The sequence below is a fragment of the Aphis gossypii genome, chromosome 1 (assembly GCF_020184175.1).
Source record: "Aphis gossypii isolate Hap1 chromosome 1, ASM2018417v2, whole genome shotgun sequence".
In the NCBI taxonomy this organism is placed as follows: Eukaryota; Metazoa; Arthropoda; class Insecta; order Hemiptera; family Aphididae; genus Aphis; species Aphis gossypii.
Genome location: NC_065530.1, coordinates 67162368 through 67177134, shown reverse-complemented (window position 1 = coordinate 67177134; position 14767 = coordinate 67162368). Strand labels below are relative to the sequence as shown.

The following is a 14767-nucleotide window of genomic DNA, read 5'->3' as shown; positions in this document are numbered from 1 at the left end:
AAACAAACAAAACATAAAATTCTTTTTAAAGAAAAACTGTTATAAACATCTAATATTTAATATAGTTTAGTTTTTTAACTGGAAAAATATTTTTGTATTTATTTTAGAATAAATATGTTGTACCTAAACTATATACCTAGATATAGTAACCTAATTATAATTCGAGAATTATATAATATAAATATTGATAAACTAAATAATATTGAGCATTTGAATTTTGAGCACCTTAGTAAATTTTAAATATTTAATGCAATTAAATATTATTATGGGATTAATATTAGGATCTAAGTTTTTTTCACATAATAAACAGCAGGTAACAAAAAAATTCAAAAGATGCCTTAAAAAATTGTAATTGCAGTTCCATGCTTTTTAAAGATGAACAAATAGTTGAACAATTTGACCCAGATTAAATGTTAAGTACTATACTTTATACAGCACAGTAATTCACAACTCAGATAATTTTAACTAAATACTACCTACTACTAATAAATTGTTTCGCGAAGTTAATATAAAACACATATTTTACTCTTGTACCTTTATAATGTCAACAATTAAATGCGTCCCTTGTGTCTTACAGCAAAATAAAGAGAGATCAAAAGTCTGGTCACCTAAACTATTAATTATTATACCCATGTTCCCAGTAGTATAATATTTTCACATTTCTTCTGTTTATATTTATTTTAAATGCCTGAAATATTAATATTTTTTAAGTAAATAATCAGCCAAGAAGTCCAATAATAATATACTTGAATTTTCAAGAACTATAGTTATTTTTTATAATAATTTTAATTAAAATTAGTTAAAATACTTAAGGTCAATTATAATCATGTTTACACGATTATATTTGCAAACTTACATTAAGACATTTATAACTGTTGAAACGGGTAGGAACAATATTAACTGGCTTGTTTTCATTATCTTTATTTAAACAACTACGTAAATATAATTAAATTAATATGAACATAATATAGGTAATAATATTAAATTTAAGCTAGAGATATACACAACATAATATTTTTAATTTTAACATTAAACCATTTTTACCTAAATAAAAATCATAATTATGGGTAACGTGTTTAAAAAAAAAGAAATGTATACATCATAAAAATCAACAAATGGTACTTGATACATTATTAAATTACAATTTATTTAATATATTAAAAATAGACTAAATATTTTTCAGAACTAGTTATAATTATGAAAGTATACAATATTTGTATACTAATGTGTAGAAATTTTATAAACAATATATCACTATTATTTTTCACTGAAGTGGACGAAGTATAGATATGCTCTCCACATACGATTCTAACAAATTTTCAATATTAATTATAGTTAGGTATATAATATTGAATACTTTGTATGTGTATTGTGTATACTCACTATACTTTATGTAAAATTAAATATTAATTGCATACAATAAGTATAGGTAAATTGAAATATAATACTACTATAATAGTAATTTTGTTGATTCATAATAATATATTATTATTTTGGCATCTTATTGTATACGTTTTGTTTTGCTCAAAGATGAATAAGTTTGTCTTAGTTTAAAATATATTATAGATACTTTTTTTAAAAAGTAATACACCTACATCTAAATATGCTAATATTTACTTATTATCTACTATTTGTTCACCTAATTATTATTTGAAATACTATTAATATCACTAATTATTATCCATATTATTGTTTATTGCGTAAAATGGATTAATTTAGATTTCTTATATTATTTATAATCTCTTATTCATAAAATGGTTTTCGATACTGTCAGTTCACAGACAACTAACGTTCATCAATCATCAAATACAAAACTACATATCGTCGATTTTCACTCATGGTCCAACGAAGCCGTGATTTGCTCTTCTTAAAAGTACCAAACGTTCTTTCTTTTGTACGCTCTACTGTCGGTGGTAGCGATCATAAATATACTTACAGCTACAGTGAATATTTCACTGTAAAATAGAATACAAACCACACACAATATGAATATTTCATTTATTTACACAAAAATAAATAGGTATTGTATAAATCAAATTGAGTATTTTTGTAACCATAATTACTACCTCACTGAAACTAATAATTTACTGGACTCTTGATTATACTCTTGATTACATTTTTAATATAGTATCACTAAATGAAAATTGATTTTTATACTTTATTCATCTTAAAAATGTAATTATTATTATTAAAAAAGTAATAAATACTATATTTTGAATTTTCAAAAAAAAAAAAAAAATGTTGGATCAAGCAAATAATAATATTAATAAGAATATAAATATAAAAATGAAATTCCTTTTAACTATAATAAAAAATTGTAAAAAAAGTAATGACTGCGTAGTCATAATACAGCTAGTATATATTAAACTTAAGGACTATAATTTCAAATACTTGAATTTTTTTATGTCGTTTAAGACATTATTATTTTACTATTTTATAAACTTTTTTTTTTAATGAGAATCATCTACTTGTAGGTGTTATTAAAAGAAAATTATTAAACAAATGATTTTTTGAAAATGTTTATGTACTTTTGATAATGAATTTCGAATAAATAGATAGTTTCTGAGTTATTAATATATACAGTATTAAGTATAATAAAATATAATATTAAATTAGATCTAATAATTACTAATATTAGTATATATACTATATGACAAGTATAATAGCTTTTAAAAATGATAAAATGTTAATATATAAATATAAAATATAAATTTCAGTAAATTAATTATTGTAGAAATCATTGCTTCCAAACCTGTTATTATGGACTATTCGTTTTATTACAATGTTTAATAACTTGCAAACTTTACTCATTCATATAAGAACTAATATTCAATTAAATAATAATATTAATAATTAATTTTACAAGTTGTATAATATACAAAATAAAGGATACATTTGATAAAAAAAAGTTTGTATCATGACAAAGACACTCCTTAAATTACATAACAATATATCTAAGTGGTTAATTGAAGATATAATCTTTTAATATTTAATATATAATTTGAAATTACATAAATCAGCAGGTCCGGTTCAGGAGGTAGGCGACATAGGCCAATGCCTAGGGCGGAATTTAACATTTTTGTATTACAGATAAAAAATAAATAAATGTACTTAGTATGTAAAGGTGACAAAACTTAAGTTTGTCTAGGCATGTTTAAACACTTGAGCCGGTCTTGTAAATCAGAATTAGTGTAGTAATAAATTATACTATATATTATGGTTAAGTTTGAAATGTTGAACTCCCAAAACACAATCACACTATTTAAAATTTTAATTAATGTGTTATTTTTTAATTTTTTATACATACCTGAGTCCTTAAATTTAAAATTCAATTCAACGAGAATTCACCAAAATCAGATCAATCTACATTGGAAATAATAGTTCCACAACTTAGTACAAAATATTAATTAATAACCGGCACTCTATATAATTGCAAAGTTAATAATTTGTATATGATTATAGTTTATAATTTGCTCATTGATATTTTCTTAAATTATATTGTTACTTATTACTGATCTTCATTTGCTTATCATATAATACAATGTATATTGCTTATTATCTTATAATAACAACACATATTAATGCTTCATCCTTTTTACCTTTTAAGATTGAATTCTTAAAAAACATTTAGCTTGAAGAGAATATAGCAATATCGATATATTTCTACATAAACATGAACTATTTGATAAAAATAAAATACATCTTATAAATAATAATATGCATGATCGCTTATTATAGTTTTATTTTTATATTATAGCTGAAATAACAATCGAATCAATTTTAGCACAAAAACCAAGCAAAGTAGAATCTATATTACACATTTTAAATATAAATATAAATTAAAAAAATATGTAAATTAAAGTTGTTCACTTATTAATTAACAAATTATATGAGTGAAAAGAAGGGTAGAGAAGCGAAGCTTTAAAAAATTATACCCCCTCCCACTGAACAAATTTCTAATATTACACCACTGATGAGTATATAATTGATTGTCTTACATTTTACAGTAATCCAACTTTATTGCAAACCTATTCTATTAGACTCGGTATTGTGTATATAAATGACTGTCAAATATGACAGTATATTGACATAATAATGTCAAATATAAAACAAAAATAGCTTATATTATATTATATAGTTTAGACACTTTGCTTTGAGCTGTTAAATCTTTGTGTGCCGAATAAGGAACTAAGCACGCGAAAGAATTATATGAAATTATGGACTTCTCGGAAATATATTTTTTTTACCATGTCGACTACATATTATACTATTGCTTTGTACATTTATTTTCTTAGGATTTTACGTTTTTACTACCAAGGTGGCTATAAAATACGATTCAAACAAATGAAATTGCAACACCAGTATATTTCCTCTTAATACAGAATCTTATGTTATATGTTTTTCTACATTAGAAACGCAAACATTTTACATACTTAATCGTCATATTTATAAGATAGGTATTATATTATGTGGACAATAGGAACTTCAATTTAAAAATGTACCTTAGTAAAACGTTTTATTTATTAGTATACATTAATGCATTAGGTATATATATATACAAAAATACTTGTATTTTTATTTATTTTATCGGTAGCACCGAGTACGCATTTAAAGTATTGCAATAATATCTTGATATAAAATTAAGATAAAGTCCAATATTACGCTACCCCACCCTAATTTTATACAATAAGATTTATTTAAAAAAAAAATCAACTGTGACAATTATTAAAAAAATAAAGGTACATTTTTCTTTTAATACATCATGTAAATTTATATTACAGCTACCAACCGGCAAGTATTGTGTAATTTATGTTATTAATTATTTAGAAAATTATAATTTAAGGCAATCTTAGACTCCTCCCATCTCTAGACACCGTTGACCACTGACAATATTATGTTTATAGCAAATAAAAACGGTTTTATCTATCATCACATTATATTTTTTCAAATATAAATTATAATATTTAAAACGCACATTTTTTTTAAATAAAAGTGTTTATATTTGTCATTTAAAATACCTATATAATATTTAATATGTCAAATTTATACTATACATGCCAATTAACCATGTTTATATGTTATTATAAGAAAATATATTTGTAAATTAGCCAACTGCAAAATTTGTCATATTACTATTATCTTACTATTACCTCACCATACATTAACATATTTAAACAAAACATTTCAACAGGGCGTAAAAAAATACCTGGTTTAATATAAATTCTAATGGAATAAATAATTCAGACTTGAAGTTGTTATTTAATCAAAGAAGATTGAATTAATAGTAAAAAACATTTTATTAAAAAAATATTTAATCTTATTTGATGTATTATTACAATAAGTAATGTAGTAGGTATTTAAATATCTTCTTCATAGGTATTCAATCCATTCTCAGATATTTAGTTATTATAATTTATAAATAAAAACATTTATCAACAATTTAATTGTAAAAGTAAAATTAATAGTTTTAGAATACAGTATATTAAGTAAGACAAGTATGTCATTTTTTTTTTTAACGAAATTTTAGATAAAATCAAATTTTACATTCTGAATAAAGTGATGAATGTATTGATTTTACAATGATGTATTTGTGTGTGTGTGTGTGTGTGTGTGTGTGTGTGTGTGTGTGTGTATGTGTGTACAGCGTAACTTGTCAAAATAATGCTTCAATTTATAACTTCGAGGGTGGTTTCCGATGGCAAGTGAATATCCTTGGTGCATTACATAGGTCAAAAGTAAACATTACAGTTTTCAAAAAAATCGAGTAAAACGAAAAAAAAAGTGACGGAGAAACGGGAATTTTTTACAAAACCCGTTTTCGACCAAATCGATTTTTTAATATGGTTATAACTCAAAAACTAATTATTGTTTATACTTGAAATTTTCACCAAATTTTTATATTAGTGTTGTCTATATACAGTTAAATTTTCAAAATATTTTGACTTTTTTTGAGCTATTTATAGACAACTGAACTTTTCTGAGAATTTATTTTTAAGTGTCGATAAAAAAATTTTGAGTGCTCAAAAAAACTTGAAAATTTATTACGAAGTTTCTTATGAGTTGTTCTTACTATAGTTAAAAAAAAAATAAAAAATTGTTAGTCACGGGTTTTTTTTTATAAGCTTTTATAGATCAAATTTTTAAGAAATATGTCAAAATCGCAAGAATTTGCAAGTAATTTTGTAGTTGAAAAATCATAAAATTGTTTGTGTTTATGTTTAAGTTGAAAAAATCCAATATTAAGTTTTTCATAAGTTTTCCTTCAAATCGAAGCATCACTATAGGAAAAATGTTAGGTGTGTTTGAATACAAACAATATTAACAATCCTATACAATAATAGTGATTCACACGGCACCTAATATACATCAGAGCGGTACTCACTTGATCAACTTTTTTTGTATTGGAATTTTAAAACAAATAACTGTAAAGGATGAATTTTACACCAAATGCTTAAATTACCATTTTTAAGAAATAATTTAATTTTAAAATTATTTTAGATTTTTGTTACTTATATGCATAGTTAAACTTTTTTACTTCTTTTTTTATTTAAATCTTATTTTGATTCGTGTGTAATAATATTTCAGTTTGAAACAGTTCAAAAACAAGTTAAATTGATAATTTAATTAAACGTTCATTATGAAGTGTTCTTACTTCTTATACTATGTTTAAAATTATTTAAATAGGTAGGTACATGGTTACAATTTTTTTATAATTAGAAGTTTAAAATTTAAAGAAATATAGATAATATTTTAATAATAAAGATATTATTTCTTTAAAGGTTTTAATTTGATGTTTTAAAAAAATAATAATTTTCGATACTTGAAATTTTTTTCTGACACTTCATAATTTCTATCTAATTTTTTTTTTTTTATTCAATAATTTATTAATGAATTTAAATTTAAAATATCCGCAAGACTATTTAAATAATAATGTCAATAATAATGTAGGTATATGCTGGATACCTATTAAATTCAATAATAACGTAAAAGTAAAATAATAAGGAAAATTAATCCAAATAGCCAAAGATAACTTAAATTGAGAGACTAAATATCAGAACTTTCCAGAAACAAATGTTAAATTCACATTATTATACCTTCCTCTTGATCTTCAGAGGGCTAACAAGATCGTGTATTCGGTATTTTTATCAAATAAATAAATATAGGTATTTATTAGTCAAATATATTTAAATATATATTTTATTTATACTTAAGTAATATATTAAGTTAAATACTATAAATAAATGCTTTGCGATTTGTATTGATTAGTATTCTTTAATTATTGTTTCAGTTGATTAATTCATAATAAATAAATATTTATATTTAATTCCGGTTTTAGAAAAATATGAGTTAAAATTTTATATTTAAATTAAGATTAATGATGAGTAACATTTGTCATGGATGCGACCGCTATTATGTTGCGTTCTCATATAAATCCTAAGGGCACAAATGAACGAGTAACTTTGCCAGCAGGACTACTAAGTGTCGGGTGAGAATGTTTCACATTATGTCATTATGATATATACAGAGTCCAGTAATAATGAACACATATAGTGGCCAACAAAAATTTTACAACACAGTTTTTTGCTTAGATTCATATTAAAAAACAACCAGCTTAATGCATTAAAACTTTTATTTACAAAACACATAAAAACAAATATATATATATATACATAACAACATTATAATGTACTGGTTGATTCTTTTAATAGTAAACATCCACGACCTAAAAAAACTAGGTACTAACTAACTTTTTTGAAAAACAATTTTTACTTTATTTTAAGACATTATAAAACAGCATTTTGAAAAAAAATATCACATTTCACTATTTTTTTTCTTTAAGTAGTTTTTTAAAAGAAAACATACATTAATTTAAGATTCTTAAGCAGTATTTTTTCTAAGAAATTTACAATTTAAACTTAAATAAGTAAACTTATACCTAATTTGTTATAACTTATAAGTACTATTTAGTTATAATAATGAACAAAATGGTTTTTTGAGTGGTTCAATTATAGAACATCACATAATGTTGGTCCAACACTCCACTAATCCACTATATTAAATTAAAAACACCTACGTATAATTAAGTTATAATTAACAATAATTTTCGTTCGAAAACTCAAAAAAAAAATAATATGTATTTGGTAGGTAGGTATTTATTTTGTAATTAATTAAATTTCGTACCTACTAATGTATTAGGTATTATTATTTATTCACTTTATATTAATCCAATAATTTTTGTTTTATTTTTGTTTAATTTTATTTAAATTGACTTTATTAAATATTAGAATAATATCTAACGAACAAAAATTCATATAAATATATAATATATATTGTAGTTATACAAATCAATAATTTCTAATCATCAATCAGGAAATTGTATTCTCATTACAGATAACAGAACATATTATTTTGACATAATATTATAATATATAAAGTCACTCAGACTTTAATGCGTCACAGAATTTTGGCTTGTTTAGATGATACATACATAGTAGGTAGGTAATAAACATTTCAGTGGTTTTCGGTTTCAGTTAGTTTTTATAAAAGTATAAAATAAGTTCGATTACGGTTCTTTAAAACTTCAATACAGTTTGTGCTAGTAAGCACGAATTTTTAATACCTATGTACTTCAATAGTTAATTGGAACCTACACGCAATTAAAAAAAAAACAACTAACGATACGATCAGTCATGACTTGTGAACACATTATTATTATACCTTTCTAGCTAGCTTAATATATAATAACAAAATGTAATTTTTGGCCATTTCTATAATATTTAAATAAAACACCTAGGTTAAAGCTATCCCAAATTCTCAATCTTTCTATTAAGACCGTAGGTACTAGGTACCTGGGTATATAGGTAGGTATAGTTCATCGACTTCGTCCAACCAATGGTCAATATCCAATGCAGATAAGTCATAAGTTGGTATCAAAGTATAAGACGTACACTATATAGCCTGAATGACGAATAAAAGCCACGGTTTAGATATTATTTTATATTTATAACAAAGATATTGTAATGACCATAATAAATCGAGCATTAGCGAAAAATATTTACAATTTATTAATTTTAATATCTGATGAAGCTTGCGGATAATTAAACATGTAGCGACATCTATTTGTTGACATTGCAACTACTATACTAAAAGTATAGTACTTACACGATGTACATCGTGGTTACATATTATCATAATATTTTTCATGGTCACACTGAACGATTCCTATCAACTTTTCAGGTTATCATTTTAAATGCCATAGTCATAATAGTTGGTCATTGTCCATTGACTGTTTAGTGTTTGTTAAATTGTTATTAACAAAAATTGCAAGTAACCGTGCTCCAGTACTTAAAAACTTGTATCTCGTTTGAAATAAATTGAAATAGTATTTTCTTTTAGATCGACGGGCAACGTTGACTATTATTTGATCAACATTTCAAAAAAACAATAAACATGGTGAGTTAATTTTGTTTACGAGAATTAATTAACAATCGTTACTGTATTGTATACAATTTATTATTTGATTTTTAACTGTTTTTAGGATCTCATCGATAATTCATTCGGCAATCACGCCATTTTGGGGTAAGTTATTTTTAAATTATAATATTGAAATAATTTTTTACATGTATATTTGTAATTTATGAACCTTTTAATCATTTTAGGGCTCACACTGCTAGGCCAAAGAATTTCAAAGAAACTTATCATCCGGTCCAACAAAACTTGAGAAATGTAAGTACTCCCAAAATTATTCTATTTGAACTACCTAATCCAGGAAACATTTATTCCACAGTTTTTAATAATGCTGTTTTTCTATTTTATCAAACCAGTTTAAGCAATAGGTTTTTTTTTTTACTCTGCATAATAATAACTAATACTCTGTCCAACTAGAGAACATGCTACAGCTAAAAAAAAATTGATTCTTTTGTGTAACCTCATGAGATACCACGCTATAGTGAAACTGGTATCGAGTTGGGATAATCAAAATCTACATATTTTATCACTTGATAGAAGATAGGCATGTGCGCACAGATAGGGTTTATTGGACTTAAGCATCACCTGTGCCTTTTCTTATACGTAAGTAGGTCTTGGTACAAGAAATTAATATGGCGTTATAGCTGTAGAAAATTGATAACAAAATAAATTAAATCGGAGATGTGTACACGATTAAAGATATACTAGTTGCCCATCAAGATGTGATAACACGTGGTAATATTATATATTTAAATTGTTTTATTAGATTATATTTGATTAACATTTTAAATCAACACTGATGAGTTATTTGTGTTAAATAATGAAAAATGATTGTTTACATTTTCTAGTCATGAACAAAAGGGTTAGGCAAAGTCACTTCGAAGTTTGTGTTGAAAATTTATATAATTTTTTTCTTGTGTGAAGTTTGGATTTTGTAAAAATTTAAACTACGGATGAATCTTGTATTCAATTTTCAACTCTTAACTACTTATACAAATATTTTTATAAATTTTAATGACAAAATAATTTGCAAATATTCATGATCTTGACTTGAAACGTTAATAAAAAAAATTGTCTGGGAGCCAACACAATTTAAATGTAGGTTGAAAACATATTGTTAAAATAGCATAATTAACTTCAAGTGTAAAAGTCAAATCTATAATTGGTCAATAAAAATACTAATGGGGATATTATAGAAGACATGTCTTAATTTGTTTTCTTTTAACAGTTCATGCCGGCATTTGAGTGAAAACAATGTTGGTATTAATATTCTATAATAACAATTAACTTGGTTTTGCAAATAATCTAAAACACATGCAATTGGGGATTTAATAAAATTAAGAACTCCTCTAAATATTCTATATTTAAATCTTTAAAAACATAATTAGTATTTAAATGTTTTAAAACAGTATTTAGTTTTGTTTTATAATTAAGAAGTTAAATCAAATAATGAATTCCATCTTGTCATACAAGGATAAATTAAAGAACAACCAAATATACTTTTTATAATTTCTGCAGATATTGGATCTAACCTAACTAGTAATTTGAAACTACTAACGACCAGTCTAAAAATTCCAAAACTTATTATTAGGTAATTAGGAAAATAGTTATATAAATAAAGCATAATTTTTTAGTGTATCTAGTACCTTAATCAAAATCAAAATACTAGATACAAGTCAAAAAAAAATATTTAAATGCACAATACAAGATAAAATTGTATCTCAGATATGTATCTTAAATACTAGTATCTGAGATACTGCCCAGCCCTGGATACGGATTACAAATATATTATTATTTTTGGGTGGGTTAAGTCTATAATGTGTTTACTAGCTGGCTAGTGTATTTAATATATAAAGGACCAGGTTGTTGATATACATACAGTTTTTTTTTTAATTTAAGGACAATAGTTCTATCATTTTCTCAACATTTTTATTTGATATCAATGTGTGTCCGTTTAAAAATATTATATTATATTTGTATTATTATCATTAGTATGACTAACAAAGTTAATTTTTGGTGTTTCAGTACAAAGCAAAAGAAAACAAAACTCTAGTTAAAGGCTTGATGATCACACAAGGAATGCACATGCCCCTACGTTTGGCTATGGAACGAAAAGTGTTTGAAAGTGTTGGACGTCTACCAATTTTGAAATCATCTAATTTACACGCTGAAGTATTGAATGACACTCTTGATACAGTCACTGAACAAGATTACTTAAATCCAGCAGAGTACCATGAAACATTAGTTCCATCATTTGTAGTTATGGATAAAGATTTAAAATTTTAATATATTAATTAATATGTATAAACATTACATTTTAAGACATTGTCAATAATATTTTTTCTATTATTAAATATTCTGCAAATAACATAATTTGGGTATTGTGTACAGTGAAATAAATAATAAATTCACTTTAAATTATAATTTGTTTAACAATATTTCTCAAAATCATCTATAGTTTATTTATATTTTTAATGTGGAATCCACCTATATAATACATTGTATATTTTTAAATCATAAAAGCTTTATAAGTCATTTTAATTTAAATGCAATCATTAATTTAGATGGTTAGCAGAATTTTGGTTCAATTCATATAGTACAAATAATCTTAAGCCAACAATATTAGTTATAATATGCTGTTGTTGACTTATCTATTTTTACCTATTAAATTAAGGCCAGAGCCCAGAATATATTTAATACATATAGTACTACCTATTATAAGGTAGGAGATAGTCCGATATACTTGGATAGACCAAAACTTCTATTGATAGTGAAAAAGAGTAATAACAATGCCGTAGAAGATTACAATTTAAAATTGAAAAAAGTCCTACCAACTGATCATTCTTATATTTGGAAGATTTAGAAAATATAAAACATTTAAAAAGAAACCGGAAATAATATTTTCTAAATTTTGGGTTATCATACTTTAGTCAGTTGGAAAATTTGAGTTGCAATAAAAAACATTCTATCAATCACAAACATTGAAAATATTTTAAAATTGTACGTACCTAAGTAATTATGCTCGATTCAAAGGAAATAGTAAAATCAACTTTTAGGTATTTTATTGGGGAATTTCCTTGCACTTAAAAGGGATTTAAATGTATTAATAGATTAAATTTACAATAAATGTGTTGTTCATATTCATTTGGTTTTCTTAATACAAACACTTATAGATAAATTAGATAAAACATTAAAATTATAAAAGTATTTTAAACATTAAGAAAATGGGCTAATTTATATTAAAGCTGAAACATAATGAACAAAAATGTTTACTGGATATAGAAACCAAACTGATTGTTAGATTAAATAAAAGGTGATCTTTATGTGTAACTGTGCAAGATAAATATTCTTAAGCCATTAAGTTGTGTTAACTAAAAAATAATTAGTTTAATTTATTCACTAACTAAGTATTTTATTAATATATGTAAGTACCTACCGATAACAAAAAAAATAAGTCTTCACTAAGCCTGAGGATTGTGTGTACAATTTATTCAAATGAACGACTAACAGGAGTAGAGGAAATAATACAGAGGCTTAAAATCGAGAAAAAAAAAGAAACTATTTATTTTTGGGGAATCCCGTTTGAACACTATAAAAAGTTAACCAGTTTGATCCAACTTTTTAAACGATTTAAATTTTAAACGGTATTTTCACATATGCTTAGAGCTCATAAAAAATGTCGACATACCTACTTGTAGTTTTTTTTTTAAACAATTTCTTATTTCTTAATATAAACTACCGACCTGCCTATTGTGTTTCTAGATTACTATAGTAGAAATTTATATTTGTGTATTTAACCTTTGTTATATTATAATTAAGCACCTATATCATCATTTTAGAGACTTAGATGTTGACTTAAATATTTATGTCACTTCTACTTAAAAACACCTTTAAAAGAAAGACAAAAATGTACATTTGTAAAAAATGTTAACGGTACCTATAATCTCCAAGTGTTTATAATTTGGTTCTAATAAGCCATACCTATTTTAAACGGTTGAAATTTATCAATTGGTCTAAACCAGCGTTTCTCAAACTGTTGGTCTCAAATAAATTCTTAGTGGGTCGTAAGAATTGTTTTTAATAATATAGATTCTAAGATATTTGTGTTATTTTATACTGTATAAACATAATAATTATATAAATAATTGCAAGTTATTTTATAAAATATATTATATTTTAAATTGGGTGGTGAATAAGGTGATTTATGTTTTAATGACCTGAACACACAAAAATTAAATCATGTACAGACAATGCTAATTTAAACAACAGTATATGTTTTAAGTTTATATGACTAATAATTTCTAACTATAACAAAAATCTAAAATTATTTGATAGAAAATCGTTGTTTTACGAGTGAAATGAACTAAGTGAATACTAAGGATACAATTTTTTTGATTGGCAAACGTTTAAGTTCTTTATAATTATTGAAAGCCAAACTAATGGAAAATCTAATACTACATTTTTAATTCTTAAACTTAGAATTTAGATACTTTATTATTACCTACTTCTTTACTATTTTTATTACACAATTTTTTTTAATAAATTATAAATTTTAACTACAAAATAATTTGCTAATATTCACGATTTTGATGACAAATTTTTGTTGATATTTGAACTTCAAACACTAATAAAAAAAATGTGCCTTTGTATTCTTATAATTTTTGAATCACATAGGTAATAAGACTAACTTATAAAGAACTTTTTAATTAATTTTCAATGCAAGTTTCCTCACCACCTTAGCACATGAAATTCGATATTACATCAATTTAAATGTTGCATGAGGTATTGCATGTGGCGCGTTTTTTTTAATGTGGTTTCCCCGAGTATAAACTTTAGGCCTAATCCACACAGAGGATAATGGTAAACTGTCGGTCAGCTATAGTAGGTGAAATTGTCACGATTTATCGTGTTCTGCATATTTTAAGCCAAAATGATAGTGTTTAAAATAAATTTTTGATTTAATGAAATAGTATCTCTTATATGACCGGAAATCTACCATTACCCTCATTAACAATGCTGAATTCAAGACGTACCTAGGTATATCATATTAATAGTGATCTAATAAACGGTAATCGTTGTTGTTCAATCTGATTAAATAATACCAATTTATAAAAACATACTCTACAATTAAAAAACTGTATAATATTAACATTGACACATTGTTAGGTACATAATTTAGTTCATATTGATATATTTTTGTCTACTGAATTCAATACTGGTATAATATGTGTACACATATTGCTAACATAAATATAATTAATACGTATAAATTAATATTATAATACTAGTTAGGTATATT

General features: G+C 24.0%; 1 protein-coding gene across 1 annotated transcript; it reads left to right on the top strand.

The window, feature by feature from the left end:
* The first annotated feature begins 9257 nt into the window (after positions 1 to 9257).
* Positions 9258 to 11892, top strand: LOC114125045 (uncharacterized). The gene is made up of 4 exons (XM_027988520.2): positions 9258 to 9453; positions 9539 to 9579; positions 9660 to 9726; positions 11494 to 11892. The coding sequence occupies exons 1-4, from the start codon at positions 9451 to 9453 to the stop codon at positions 11752 to 11754; spliced, it is 372 nt and encodes a 123-aa protein (XP_027844321.1). The 5' UTR covers positions 9258 to 9450; the 3' UTR covers positions 11755 to 11892.
* The last annotated feature ends 2875 nt before the right edge of the window (positions 11893 to 14767 follow it).

Coding starts and splice junctions, on each gene's coding strand:
- LOC114125045 (XM_027988520.2), top strand. Junction 9,580..9,659: donor GGCAATCACGCCATTTTGGG/GTAAGTTATTTT, acceptor TAATCATTTTAG/GGCTCACACTGCTAGGCCAA. Junction 9,727..11,493: donor TCCAACAAAACTTGAGAAAT/GTAAGTACTCCC, acceptor TTGGTGTTTCAG/TACAAAGCAAAAGAAAACAA.